We start from the raw sequence: 15,666 nt of genomic DNA, 5'->3' as shown, positions 1-15,666 counted from the left end.
TTCATAAAAGCCTGATTAGATGATACATTTACCAAAAGTTTTTTTGAAAGTGAAATATCCCTTTAACATTGTTTAGTTATTTAGCATTTTAATGCAAAATAAATGGTAGAAAGGCCAATGGGAGGTAAGGATAGACTTTGTTTTCTTTTACCAGTTTTGAGTAGCAGCCGCCTAGAAGTGATTTTTCAGAACAGTTTTAAAGGAAGGTAGGGATTTACACTCCTTTAAGGCCTTCGGTAGGGCGTTCCACATTTTAACGGAATAGCAGGAGAACAAATTTAACCTTCTTTTTTGTGGACCCCCCCACAATAATGTGGGGACCCCCCTGGGGGTCCTGACCCACACATTGAGAACCACTGCTCTAGTCAAACAACAAGTCAGACGGTCTTGTAAATAGTTCAAAGAAAACAGTTAAGTGCAACAAAGTAACTATGATGACAGGTGAACATCAGCCTAAATAACACTTATAGTCACTATACATCTATCTAAATGCGGATGGATAATTAAAGATGAATATCACTAAAAGTCATGTTATTTTGTTTTAGCAGAATCCCAGGTGATGGGGTCCTCTCAGCCTGTGATGGTCAAAGTGGGAGATGAGGCCATCCTTCCATGTCATGTTGACCCACCTGTCAACATGGAGAAGAAGACACTGGAGTGGTCCAGACCTGACCTGAAGCCACGCTTTGTGTTGCTCCGTCAAGATGGACGTTACATTACTGATGTACAGAACCAGGTGTACAAACAGAGGACGTCCCTGTTTGAAGAAGAGCTGTCTCGTGGTAACATCTCTCTGAAGCTCTTCAGTGTGAAGCTCTCAGACGAGGGGAACTACACATGTCTTGTTCCAACCCTGCACAGCAGCAGTTTGATCCAGCTCCTTGTTGGTGAGATTCAAACCAGTGTTGGTCAAACAACACAACAGACAGACCATTAGTGAAAACAACAGGGACATGATCTGAAAGCATGTTGTATAAATGGTCTGTGGCAAAGACTTGTCCTTTTGATCATAAGACCCAATTACTGAATGTCTGTCTCAAGGTTTTCTTCACAATATGTATGACACTGATTTACTATCACACTATGTTTTAGGGCATTAACCAAAACATCGACTCAATCGACTTGATTACGGTCGACTCCCATCAGGGAAAGTTGAACGTTGATAAAAAAAAGAAAGAAAAAGAGAGAAAAAAAGAGCCTGTCCACACTGTTTCCGACCAACAAACTTTTCTTCAGAAAGATCTGGTTCAACTAGAAAATGACATCTCTCACATCTTTTGAACAGCATTACTCCAATTAGAGTTCGGAAAGCTGCACGTATGCATAGTTTCAGAGCTGTAAGGGTCCGTTTTGTTCCATGTGTACACTCTCAGAGTCACAGAGCTGTAAGGGTCCGTTTGGTTCCATGTGTACACTCTCATAGTTACAGAGCTGTAAGGGTCCATTTGGTTCCATTTGTACACTCTCAGAGTCACAGAGCTGTAAGGGTCCATTTGGTTCCATGTGTACACTCTCATAGTTACAGAGCTGTAAGGGTCCGTTTGGTTCCATTTGTACACTCTCAGAGTTACAGAGCTGTAAGGGTCCATTTGGTTCCATTTGTACACTCTCAGAGTTACAGAGCTGTAAGGGTCCGTTTGGTTCCATGTGTACACTCTCAGAGTCACAGAGCTGTAAGGGTCCGTTTGGTTCCATGTGTACACTCTCATAGTTACAGAGCTGTAAGGGTCCATTTGGTTCCATGTGTACACTCTCATAGTTACAGAGCTGTAAGGGTCCATTTGGTTCCATGTGTACACTCTCATAGTTACAGAGCTGTAAGGGTCCATTTGGTTCCATGTGTACACTCTCATAGTTACAGAGCTGTAAGGGTCCGTTTGGTTCCATTTGTACACTCTCAGAGTTACAGAGCTGTAAGGGTCCATTTGGTTCCATTTGTACACTCTCAGAGTTACAGAGCTGTAAGGGTCCGTTTGGTTCCATGTGTACACTCTCATAGTTACAGAGCTGTAAGGGTCCATTTGGTTCCATTTGTACACTCTCAGAGTCACAGAGCTGTAAGGGTCCATTTGGTTCCATCTGTACACTCAGAGTCACAGAGCCGTAAGGGTCCATTTGGTTCCATTTGTCTGTGTCAAAAATGTACGGACGGACAGACAGATAATAGTTATGTGTATTTATCTTTTTCAGGCTCTGTGTCTCAGCCAGAGATCTCTTCAAATGGACCAACAGACGGTGGCGTATCGTTGAGCTGTGATTCTGGCTGCTGGTATCCTGAACCTGAGATGTCTTGGCTGGACGCTGATGGAAACAACATCCCTGCTGAACCCTCGGTGACCAGATCTTCTCAACGCTGTTATGAAGTCCAGAGGAATGTGATGGTGACACAAGCAGGTCAGGTGACCTGTAGAGTTCACCTAGCTCACATCAACCACACTGCTGACAAACACTGTATCATCTCAGGTAATGTTTATTAAAGGACAACTCCGCCCTAAATAACATCTAGGCTCTTTTTCCTATTTATATTGATCCATAATGACTGTCCATGGGGTCTATTAGGCAGAAATGCTCCTGTTGTCCAGTTTCCCCAGCAGAACCCAGCAGCTCTCATAGCATAGAGTGAAACCTATACTGAAAGCCTATAGCTTTTACACTATTTGTTGTGGTCAAAAGTGTTTTTATTTTTCATGAATGTGGTACTAGTTGTCATTACAAACACATCCATGTCATCGTTGTCCCACACAAGCCACCACAGTCTCATAAATCATGTCAGAGGACCGACCAAAGGTTTATACAAAAAAAATGATATTAACAAAGATCAACTGAACGAGTCACACCGTGATGCCTTTCTGCAATGTCCACAGTAGATGAGCTACTTTCACCATTTGTCCTTCTGGTTGTTAGTACTAATTAAGACTTAATTAACACTACACAGCTCACTCACAGCCAGAGAGAAGATCCCCGTCATGGGACTTTGAGAAAATATTAGGGATGGACAATCAATCGGTATCAGCCGATGATGGCCTTAAAATGCAATATAGGTATCAAACCAATATCAAAATAATATATAATATTATTCTATTTTATAATAATTATGTTTGAATGTGAAGCTGAAAAAGCCTTTTGTGATGATCATCTGCATCAAGGCTGCAGATTCTATCTGTGTTTTCAGAAGGGTCAACATGAATGAATTCAGAGATTGACCAATCAGAATCAAGCATTCAACCAAGCTGTGTATAAAATACAGTTGTGTCATAACTCTGTGTGTTTCAGAGGCTGAGTTTCCCACAGGGGGAGGATCAACTGGAGCAGTGATTGGAATAGTCATCATCATCATCATCATCATCATCATCGTTGTGGCAGCACGACGTTTCTACTTGAGATGGAGAAAGAACAAAAAGAGTAAGTCTGGAACTGATTACTTAACTAATGTATCTTTATATATTAACCAACAGTACTAGATGTCTGTGAAGTTAACGTTTTTAACCAATCACGTTGCTTATACTTTACTTTATTTATTTATTCATGCGGGACACTGCATATTAACTCATAGAGTGCGATGCTAAATAGCGTTTTTCACCTACTTTGAAAAATCTCTGAATATTCGGCGTCGCTCCGATTCGAGCAATCAAAAGACACCCACGGGTCTTCTAGAATTGGAAAATAATCCCTGTTCACTCACGACGATCCACTCCTATTATAGGCTTCCGTGTCAACCTTGTAATGGAAGTTTTTCATGTTAGTTAAGATTCAGAGATCAGAAGACAAACACAGCAAACCCATGTTTAGTAGGGATGTGAATCTCGACCACTGAGGCGATACGATACGCATCACGATACACTCCCAGCGATACGATATAATTGCGATACATTGAAATCTTGCCGATACGATTCATCACGATACACCCCTGACCCCGATACGATGCGATATGATTCACAATACTTTGCGATACACCCCTGGTCCTTACGATGCGATACGATTCACGATTCGGTGCGATTCAACACAATGCAAAGGATTTATATTAAAGCCCATGTAAATTTCCCCCCCAAAAAATTACTAAAAATGCATTACATTTAATTTCCAAACAATGTATTGTTTCACTGTAGTACTAGGCTCTGTCTAACAATCCAACTTATTGAAATCTGGGAGAACACTCCTTGCTGGCTGGTAAAATTGTTTGATTAATACTATATCATTATATCATTATTATATATCATTACATCCTCAACAGGTGGTCAGGGACCCCTTGGGTCCTCAGAGTTATGTGAGGCGGCCAAATATTAATAGTTCGTTTTTACAGTAACCAATTGAACCCTAGCAAGTAGCAAGCAACCCTATGGGGGAACATTAGCCAATACATTAACACTTATTGAGGGTTTAAGAGATAATAATTCATGGATTATAATGAATAACATAAATCCATCATATTAATAGAGAAGATAATGTGTGAACAAATAAACACAACATAGTAATGTATTAATGTCACTGATGAAATAGTGCTGTCAAACAAGTCTCTGACAAGTTTTAATCTGCAACAGTTTTATATAATAGCCTACTGTAGTCTAAAATAGCCTACAGTGGGGGTCCCTGCTTGATCTCTCTCTTCTCAGTTAAGGATCCTTGACCTGTATTATTATGATATTGTATGAATATAATCTAGGATTTTGCCATTTCTAGCCAAAATGTTTCAGTGAGCTCACAACGTGTCGCGTTGTGAGCTTGTAGGTCTGCTATTTAGGTGCGTGCGCGACACCGTCGAGCTGCCAAGTATAAATCAGGCTCCAGCCTCTCTTTGCAGAGGGAAGCAGCAGCAGAAGAGTGTTCTGCCTGCTACAGTAACAAGTTGTGAAACAGTGTCAAATACTTTGTTTTAATCGCTAGCTGCACAACCAGTATCGTTGTTGTAGTTCATACGTGTGTGTAGTTAAAGCGTGGAAGCTTCTGCTTTGTTTAAATCAATTCCGTCGCAGACTCGACAAGAAGAACAAACGGGTGTGGAATGTGGATCATAATATCACGCAGCGTGCTCCAGTCCAGTGACACAACAACGGATCACATCAGCGAACATTGCACACAATGGACAGGGATGTTATAAAGCTAAACGTGGTACTAATCTTGCATGTTTAACCAGTGGGCTCACGAGTGCTGTCTGTCTGTCACTGCGCTCCGCTGAGCAGCTCAGTGCTGCTGTAAAAGACGCATGTCTGTAGAGTCGCTACAAGTGCTTTTTGGGGGAGGGCTGATGGGTCATTCAATGCGCCTCGGAAACACAGTATAGAATGAAATACTATTATGCAAAAACCGATCCAACCGTGGAATGTACCGATCCAGACACGCACGATACGATACATCACGATTCCAGCCGTCAATTGTACCGATCCACCCTGAATGAACCGATTCACTCGTATCGCGCACGTTTGTATCGCGATTACGATCCGTACCGGTATATCTTCGCATCCCTAATGTTTAGGGATCAATCTATTGTTTATTTGTAGTCATCATCAGACCAGTCACCAGGTCTTTTAGACAGAGGTCAGGACATTTTAGTGTATGGGAGGGGCTTACAGTACATGTACAGTATGTAGCAACATATTTGTTTTTGTAGGCTAATTTCTGATTTGGGCCTAACTATAGGTTAGGCCCAAATGGGTTATATTTACACATTAAAACACTTACAACGAGGAGGAAGAAGAATACAAATGTTTTCTATAAGAAATGTGTTTTTGCAAGAGATGGTAGGATTGACATAATCATGTTTTGATTTATTGATTATTTTATTAGACAAAACTGTAGAACAGTACAAGTATAGTCGATACAATATAAATGTAGTACAGTACAAGTACAGTTAAACACCCTGCCTAAAAGGATCATCCCAAATAAGACCTTTTACGGTCTTTTTTTACATTGGAAGTCCTCTGTATTTAATTCATGGACATAATAAAAAGCAAGCAAAGAAAACATACAATAATATCGCAGTTATAAAAACACAATGTACAGGATGCTATTATTCCTACCGTAGGAGACGCCGTTTGAAGGAGTGCTCGTTTTATGGTTAGATGTCACAGTTATTGTCCACGACACTGCAAGCGGCGCGAAGGCCAGCGGACCTTGGTCCTGCTCTTCGCGCCCGAGCGCCGCAGGCGCGAGTGCCCGCGGCGGTTACGAAGCCGTGGTGAATGCAATCGTTATAGGGTTAGGGTTAGGGATAAACGCATTCACACCCGCCCGCATTCACACCCGCCCGCGCAGTCCAAGTGGCCACAGCCGAGCGCTCCAGACTTCCGCTCCAGCCAATCACAAGCCGCGCCTTCTAATTCATGCAACCGCGTCTCCTACGGTAGGAACCATCGCGTACAGGATAGGGGAAACAAGGGGGTGGGGGTGGGGGGGGGGGGTGTGCTCACTTCTGGCATGTCTGTGGGAGAAGTGATAAGGTGAGTTTTCAGGGCAAAATGGTGATCTGTGTATCTATAATGATAATTAATCTGTATTAATATAAATCATAAATCATACATCATTTCTCCACATCTCTCCTTTGACAGGACAAGCCTACAACCTCCCAAGATATCAACAAGGTAAGTATTGACGGTTCAAGTGGTTCAATATCTGAAAGCACAAATTTACATGAATCCAAAATACACTGATGATCCACACCGCCTGTGCAAAAGCCTACGCAGAAACATATACTGCATGTTATGGGAAAACAAATAAACTCAATTTCATGTTTTCGAAATTCATATTTACCGTACGGTTTGGATTTGTATGCTTATTGCGAGATGCTTGTTGCTCAATACCCACTGTGCATTTCCTTAGTAGTGCTCCGACGTGATCTGTGTCAGGTTTTAGACACGTCAACACTATCTGTTAAACTTTGGACTATCTGTCCAAACACGCCCTGCACGCCGTGTTTGCTGTGAGAACTATGCAGTAGTAGTAACGCAGTTATAGATCAAGGCGTTGACTTAACAAAATTATTATACTGTATTCATACTTATATCATATAAACGGCTGCTACTCTTATTTATTTTAGATTTCTTTTCAAAACACCCTTTTGTTTGCTGCTGCCTTTCACAGTTATTGTTTTCCCCTTTTTTCTCTTCTGGACCATTTTCACGCATGAATGGAAGTTTGTCGCACTAAATTGTAGGATAATAAGTTGGTCTATATTAACACTTGGGATGCCAAAAACATCCAGGAACGTTCAGCATACACAAAAGACCTTAACCTCTTAAGCCCCAGGGGGGTCCAGGGGAAAAATCTGCCTAATAATATGTTTGCCCAAATTGGAACAGTTGTGGACACAAAACTACAATGATTGTGGCTACTCTTGACTCACCAAATGTCAGCTAACCCCTGAAAATTCACAAATGCAGTGTAAAACATCACATTTCTCTGTGATCTTACCTAGGATTGGATATGGAAGGTTTGCATTCTGAATAGTGAATGAGCCTCAAGACCTCATTGAAAACACATTTAGTGAATTGAGAAATTGATAGGCTAAATTGTATGAATATTCCAAACTATGTAAACTCTGCAGATGTTTTAGTGAGAGTAGTGCTGTAATATTACTAATGTTAAAGTATAGGGTGAAACATTATAAAAACGAGTAACAATAAGTTGTAATAATACTGTAATATGAGTAATGTATGGAAGAAACGTACAATGGTAGCTGATTGTGTGTGTGTGTGTGTGTGTGTGTGTGTGTGTGTGTGTGTGTGTGTGTGTGTGTGTGTGTGTGTGTGTGTGTGTGTGTGTGTGTGTGCAGGGCACAGGGATGACACCACTTCACCAAAACCACGAACATGGCGACCAACCAGTAAAAGATGGAAGAAACTGTTGGGCAAGCTTGTAAACATTGCTGACTGTGAAGTTGTCAAGGTTGGGAGTTTTTTCATTGGGAAAAATGAAGAATTCCTCATCGGACCAGGGAATAATGGAACTGAGGTCTTCTTGGGGTTAACAGAGGATGGCACTGAGGTCGCAGTGAAGAAAATGACAATTAGATGCACCAAAGCTCTGGAGAAAGAGGACATATTTGTAACTTTTCCAAAGCTTGTCAATCCTTCAATTATAAAATATGTTGGCTTTGCAAAGGATGAGAACTTTGGTTACCTTGCTCGTCAGTTATGTGAATACAACCTGAAAGAATGCATCAAAGAACGAATGGACAAACCCAGCCTCTCTGAACCGGAGAGGAAACAGCTTGCCCGTCAGTTTCTTCAGAGTCTGAGATTTCTTCATGGTCAGAATCCTCCAATTCTTCACCAGGATATCAAGCCAGAGAATGTCTTGATTGGTAAGCTGCTAACAAAATAGAAAACAAGCACTTAATATCAGAAATGTAAACATTTGCTGGATTTAGTTTTTTCCCACTTTAAAACAATGTATTACATGAATCTACACAATTTGCCTTTCAGATACCAATGGCAATGCCAGATTAGCAGATTTTGGGATTACGCAACATCAAAATAATACGAGTTCAAGCAATGCAACGGGCATGTGTTGGCTGGCGAGGGAGATACTGCGTGAAGAGGATTATTATACAATACACTCTGATATTCAGGTTGTTATTTATTCTGCATGATTATTTAATTAATGAAAATAACAAATATGTTCTTACATACATTTATGTTCTTTCTTAAAGCTGCACTATGTAACTTTCCTCCTCCACCCCAGATTTAAACCCGGTTTCCTGCCCAAATGTTGAAATTTTATTATAAACTCAGCACAAAAAGAAAGGAAACATATTAATAATTAATTATATCTCCCCTTTAATAATACCAAATTGTATTGTGTTTTATATCATTCTTATCGTTGGTTCAGCTTGTAAGCATCGGGCATTCGAGGCATGAGCTACACAGCCAAACGTGTGGGTAGCGCCGACCAGAATTTTGCCAAAATGGCTTACAATATACTGTTCTACTGGCATTTACTCTCGTTTTGGGCTTCCCTGACACTGAGATTAACATTAACAAAGTGTAAAAATGGCCAATATGTGTTTTTTTTTTCTTTTCCTTATTACTGTGGGAGAGCAATTATTCAATGAACTAAGTAACAAAGGTGAACACCAAAAGATTGATTGATTGATTGATTGATTGATTGATTGATTGAAGGCTTTATTAGAAGTTTGCATAGGAAGATGTACAGATTCATGACGGTACAGTTCACTGGTACAAGGTCTACTAAAAGGAGATCCATGAAAAGACTAAGCTTATTTCAACAGGAAACCATTTAAGTATCTCATATAACATTGAATGACAGACAAATAGAACACAGTACTATGCAGTAGATATAAAGAAAAGGAAAAAAAAGAAAACAGTAAGTCTAAACAAACAGTAAGTATATACAAGGAAGGGGCAGGGGAGGGGAGGGTTGGGCTAGGTTTTTACCAGTTGCGAACGGCTGCTGCCTGAACAGTATTGCAGGCCTGCCAGGCCATTTTGAACATTTTTGGAGGGGCGTTACCCAGTGATATCCATGTTGTTTATTTTATTCTGTTAGAACAATTTCATTAATGACAACATAACATTATTCTTAATTGTTTTCATCTCATTAAGGTGGCTGGGATGTTGATATATTACATCCTTTCTGGAGGACATCATCCATTTGGCGATCACTATAAATGTAACACCGACATTGGGAAGGGAAACTACAAGCTGGATGATGTTCAGGATGTTGTTGCTAAACATCTCATTGAGTGGATGATCCATGCAGACCCGAAGCAAAGACCTACAGTGATGCAATGCTTGGATCATCCCTTCTTCTGGTCAAATGAGAGGTACGATTTAGCCTTCCTCATATTATAGAGGGTATGCGAATACATAAAGTGAATGGCAAATCAAGTGGCAAAGTGAGTTTAATATTGTTTAATACAATCAGACAGGACTTTTCTGTGTGGATGTTTGGGCTGTCAAGACCAGAAAGTAGTTTTCTGTGTGGATGTATGGGCTGTCAAGGCCAGAAAGTAGTTTTCTGTGTGGATGTATGGGCTGTCAAGACCAGAAAGTAGTTTTCTGTGTGGATGTATGGGCTGTCAAGACCAGAAAGTAGTTTTCTGTGTGGATGTATGGGCTGTCAAGGCCAGAAAGTAGTTTTCTGTGTGGATGCATGGGCTATCAAGACCAGAAAGTAGTTTTCTGTGTGGATGTATGGGCTGTCAAGGCCAGAAAGTAGTTTTCTGTTTGGATGTTTGGGCTGTCAAGGCCAGAAAGTAGTTTTCTGTGTGGATGTATGGGCTGTCAAGACCAGAAAGTAGTTTTCTGTGTGGATGTATGGGCTGTCAAGACCAGAAAGTAGTTTTCTGTGTGGATGTATGGGCTGTCAAGACCAGAAAGTAGTTTTCTGTGTGGATGTATGGGCTGTCAAGACCAGAAAGTAGTTTTCTGTGTGGATGTATGGGCTGTCAAGACCAGAAAGTAGTTTTTGCCACTCAGTAGGCCTTCCTGCATAACTTCCTGGTATGATGATGATGTCACACGCATACATTCATTGATTCAGCTCGTCTTAAGTTTGATCCTGTGTTTAGTTCTAGCCTAATATTTCCAGTCTTTATCCATGTTCCAGGAGAGTAGGCTACCTGAGAGGGATTGGAAAGGAATTCGTGGACTGTCCAGATGATGACTTCGTCACAGCATTAGACCAGCATGCTGAGCAGGGACTCTTCAACTCATGGAAACTCAAGGTAAAAACACAAAGTTATGTTACTCTATTTCTCTTTAGATACTTTTTATTGCTTTGGATTATGAAATGTGCTGTACAAATACATTATACACATACATCTTCCAGTTCTCACCTGAGATGCTCCAGAAGATGGATGGAAGGAAGTCCTACCCTGACAACTCATTTGGACTGCTACGCTTCATCCATGAGCTCTAGTAAGCTGAATTATGTTAAAACACAGAAAATGTATTCCTCTCTCTCTCTCTCTCTCTCTCTCTCTCTCTCTCTCTCTCACACACTCTCTGTGTACTGTATAGATGCTATAGATAGATTTATTTTTGGACCCGGACCCTAATTGGACCCATGACATTTTCTGAGATCCAGTGCTTAATTTGAGGGGGAACATGGGACCTTCCCTGTCAATCAAAATAGTGGTCTGGTCATATATGTTTTCATCCTTCCAAACAGAGATCTTTTTGGCTGTAGCATTTTCTTTACTTTATCAAGTGTGGTGCTTCATACTGTAGGTGACAGTGACACACAATAGACAAACTACATATACACACATAGGCTACATGGTGTCATAGAATTTTGTTAACAATAAAAAAAGAATAGGCCAGTTATTCAGATTGATCATTCCGAATTGGTTGTTTAAATATAGGTAAAACATATTTAAAAAAAGTATATTGTCGTGCGTCAGTCAGTTTATGCGCCCAGCCCGCTCACGCGCTCAGCCCACGATCCGGCACCTATTCCTTGACAAATTGAGTGTGTGTGTGTGTGTGTGTGTGTGTGTGTGTGTGTGTGTGTGTGTGTGTGTGTGTGTGTGTGTGTGTGTGTTCACAGTGAGGATGCAGCTCACATCGACCTGTTGGAGATGTTTCCTGGTCTGGTTGGAGCTGTTTATAAGGTTGTCCAAGAACAAGACTGGAACTCAAGGCCTGCACTGCAGGAAATCATTCAACAAGAAGATGATTGTGAAAGTCTTAAATGAGAATTGAGAGAAAGACACCTTTCAGTTACCAGTGTAAGACTGAGGGCCCTCAATATATACTTTGAGTGTGTCCCTTTGCATTGTCCTTGACCATGACGCACTGTGCGTCGGCTGGCTCGGGCACCAAAATATGAGGAGGGGAAAAAAAAGAAAGAAAAAAAGAAAACCAAAATGGGTTGCATCGGCCCTGTGTATATATACTGTAAATCTTTTTTTATATTGTCTTAAGGCCCTATCAGAGAACAGTCTGCGGTGATAAGTCATCACCGCGGTGTAGTTTTCTAGCTATCACCTAAACATGTATAACAAAGCCTCGTGATAGCTAGGAAACTACACCACGGTGATGACTGATAGGGCCATACATATCGCAGTTTTTAACCTGATTTTGTATGGCTTTATATGGATAAATCACTGCAATTTTTACTGTATATTCACCTATATGTAATTGTTCAAAATATATCCATGTAATCAGAGCCAACAGAGAGCCAACTACCATCAGCCTAGAGAGGCATACTGTAAGTCGCTGCCATTCATGACTGAGGAAGATGCAGTAAAATCGAAACGTCAGTCATTATTCTTTTGTACCTGGTAGCCCAGGTTTCAGAATGTATTTTTAATTTCGCATGCAACGTATTGGTCACGGTCCCTCAGTCTCAACAATCAGTTACACCACCACACCCTACTACAGGGTTCCCACACATCCTTACCAATTCATTTCCAAAACGTTTCCAGAATATTTAACCCAATTTCCAGGACTATATAACAATAATTCAGCTCAATAACAGGTCGCTTACTCCTATGCACGATGCCCAAAGACAGGTAGTGTATGCCAGTGGTTCTCAACCTTTTCAGGCTGTGACCCCCAAAATAGGCGTTGTGAGCATGTAGATCGGCTATTTTCACAATTTCTGCCTCTAATATTTGACAATTTGGCCCATGTTGATTTTGTCATTTCAGAGGAATTAACAAAATAATAACTAAATACAATAAACCAAAAGACAATAAATGGTTATTTTTTTCCAGGACCTTCCAGGACCCTTGATCAATTCCAAAAACTTTACCAGTACTGTATTTTTTTTATTTTATTTTTAATTTCAAAATATTTCCAGGAATTTCATGACCATGGGAACCCTGCTATTATAAAACAGTCTGCATTTTGCTAGTGAGGATCTCTCACATCACTGAGCTGCTGCAGATACTGTATACCCTACCCTGTCCCTTCTCTCCAACCCTGATACTACTGGCACTGGCCAGGTTTTTGTCCTGACATGAATGATTATGGCAGAGAACTATGAGACTTTGACCTTTGCGCTGAACTGTATGAAGCTGCACCTTCGCCCCCTAGTGGTGGGAAAAAAAGACCTCTGAGAACTCAGATTGCCTTTTCCTATGCAAACTGACAATAAATATGTCAATCAATCAATCAATCCTGCTCGGTCCTGGTCCTTGGTCGTGGGTTGGAAAGCAGCATTGTCCGAGTCAGCTGGACAGACTGATGGACAGGCGTGAAAACATTCATCTCTGCCTCCTGTCCTTTCCACCTGCCCGAGACAATTACTGTAAAATAGTGCTTTTATACCTGTTGTGTTCTTTATTTTCACATTTTGTGTTTACCAATTAATTTGTGGTAATATGATTTAACTTACAGTTGTGTTCCTTTTATCCTAGAGAAACCAAGGCCTTATATGGAATAATTTCATGCCAACAACCAGAAGTCACAGTTCTAACTTCTATCTAATGAGACCAGAATATTTTACTGTTCCCCATGCTGTTTACATGTAATCTAATAAAGTAATCAGTCCAATATGAGACGGCAAACTTTAGTCAATTATACGTTTCAGATTTTGTTAAATGTTCTTATTAGAAAAAAGTAAATGTACTGTACAAATACAGTCTTGATTGATTCATGTTAGTAATAACAATAATTGGCAACATCAGGGTTTTGCAATATGAGAGCAGAATGCTTTCATAGCGTTTAAAGGACACTTACAAATGTCAACTTGGATTAAAATAACAAAATGAACAGGAAGTTGAAATTGTATTTTGAAAACAAACAGTACTGGGTAAAATGGTAAATGGTGCATATATATAGCGCTTTTATCCAAAGCGCTTTACATTCACCCATTCACACACACATTCATACACCGGTGGTGGAGGAAACCATGCAAGGCACCAACCTGCTCATCAGGAGCAATTAGGGGTTCAGAGTCTTGCCCAAGGACCTTTCGACATTAACTCAGGGGGAGCCCAGATTCTAACTGGGAACCCTTTGTGCTCTAATAACGGTTTCTCTACCCCTGAGCTATGCCGCCCCACTGGGTCTTGTGATATTCTATATTGAGTTTGTTTGCAGGCTAAAAGCTTATTATTAAAAGCTTAGTATCCTTTTAGCCCAAATATCTGACTGTACTGTTCCCCATGCTGTTTACATTTAATCTAATAAAGTAATCAGTCCATAGGAGACAGCAAACTTTAGTATATTATCAGATTCAATTATACGTTTCAGATTGTGTTAAATGTTCTTATTAGAAAAAAGTAAATGCACTGTACAAACACAGTCTTGATTGATTTGTGTTTGTAATAACAATAACTGGCAACATCAGGATTTTGTGAAAAAAGAAAAAAAATACTATAATGTACACACTGTCTTTTCTTTTTTGTTTTCTTTTTTTTTTACTCCGTTACGCATGGACGGATTAACCCCCGCGAGGGCCCCTGGCCGATAATTTTTTAGGGGCCCCCCCAAAAAAAAAAAAAAAAAAAAAAAAAAAAAAAATTTCAATTCTTTTTTTTTTTTCAAATATTTTTGAATTGGGGGGGTTGGAAAAGGTCAGGCCAAAGGTGGTACTGCAGCTGAAAATGCTCTGAGAGCCATTCAAAAATGAGAGGCTCTCTATTCAGGAGTGGTAATTTAGCCTCAAACCTTTTGAAAAACGTTTTTGGGACATAAACAATATGACATAAATACTTTTTAAATGCATGGTGTATCACCTTTAAGCCATGATGATCATCTGTGGACCAAGAAAGCACCTGTAGACAACAGAGGAGGGGCCCACACATTTGATTTTTGCTTAAAATATACATTTAATTTTTGTAAATTGTCATTGACCACGCAGGCCAGTTCCCCCAAGGGCCCCTGAGAGCCAAGGGCCCCTGGCAACGGCCCCACCGGCCCAATGGTTAATACAGCCCTGCCGTTACCCCCAAACCCAACACCGTTACACACTGTCTACCAATACAGAAAATTAGAAATACTCTCACAAGTAAAAAGTCAGCAATTCAAGATGTATACTTGAGTAAAAGTAGGGTATCAAAATGTAATTAAAGTACCAAAAGTAGAAAGTACTCATTTTGCAGAATGTCCCATTTGACAGGTTTTCAAAGAATAACAATCTTTTGAAAATAGCAGATCTACAAATTAAATCACAATCCCTTGCAGTGTGACTCGTTGTGAGCTTGTAGATGGCTATTTTCAATGTATTAATGTTTCAATGTATTGTAGGCCTATACAGTATATTGTTTTTTTCCTAGACCTGGTTGCTTATTTCTCAGAATCTGGCAACACTATCAGAAATTATACATGACGCCGTTTAGATGCCTCAATAAAATTATAGTGTGTGTGTGTGTGTGTGTGTGTGTGTGTGTGTGTGTGTGTGTGTGAGAGAGAGAGACACGCACACACGCACACACACACACAGCGATGAGGAGACTGGAGGGAAATGGAAATGTGACAGGAGAAATCAAACCAGAGGAAAAAGTGAACCATTCTGATCAAAATATCTGCCTTGACAAAAAGCGATTCCTGCTTTCATAGCCATGGTTTGGTGATTAACCGTGCTGTAGAAATACATCAGAGCCAAACCTGCTGATGAAGCTACAAGCCAGGTTCTTGGATATAGTGGATATTAGTGGTGAAAACCTGCATGACACTGCCTCGAGTTCAACGGACTATGAATGAAAGGGATATTATTTCGGGATTCGGGTGGGACACTATAGGCCTACATATCTTGCAC

At 40.4% G+C, this 15,666-nt stretch overlaps 1 protein-coding gene across 2 annotated transcripts in view; it reads left to right on the top strand.

Moving 5' to 3' along the window:
• The window catches only part of LOC308289528 (uncharacterized protein), a 19,954-nt gene extending 6,531 nt beyond the window's left edge, over positions 1 to 13,423 (top strand). The window contains exons 2-11 of one of the 2 annotated variants that reach the window (XM_080731233.1): positions 549 to 887; positions 2,191 to 2,463; positions 3,274 to 3,402; positions 6,543 to 6,575; positions 7,766 to 8,296; positions 8,418 to 8,563; positions 9,558 to 9,778; positions 10,564 to 10,681; positions 10,786 to 10,874; positions 11,506 to 13,423. In XM_080731233.1, coding sequence (XP_080587359.1) covers positions 549 to 887; positions 2,191 to 2,463; positions 3,274 to 3,402; positions 6,543 to 6,575; positions 7,766 to 8,296; positions 8,418 to 8,563; positions 9,558 to 9,778; positions 10,564 to 10,681; positions 10,786 to 10,874; positions 11,506 to 11,653 — 2,027 coding nt within the window. In that variant the 3' untranslated portion in view covers positions 11,654 to 13,423. Of the gene's footprint in view, positions 1 to 545; positions 888 to 2,190; positions 2,464 to 3,273; positions 3,403 to 6,542; positions 6,576 to 7,765; positions 8,297 to 8,417; positions 8,564 to 9,557; positions 9,779 to 10,563; positions 10,682 to 10,785; positions 10,875 to 11,505 lie in introns of both variants that reach the window. The other variant, XM_080731232.1, reaches the window with a different exon arrangement.
• The last annotated feature ends 2,243 nt before the right edge of the window (positions 13,424 to 15,666 follow it).

Source organism: Nannobrachium achirus (assembly GCF_963921795.1).
Source record: "Nannobrachium achirus genome assembly, chromosome: 8".
NCBI lineage: Eukaryota > Metazoa > Chordata > Actinopteri > Myctophiformes > Myctophidae > Nannobrachium > Nannobrachium achirus.
This window is presented reverse-complemented; position numbering and strand designations above follow the sequence as displayed.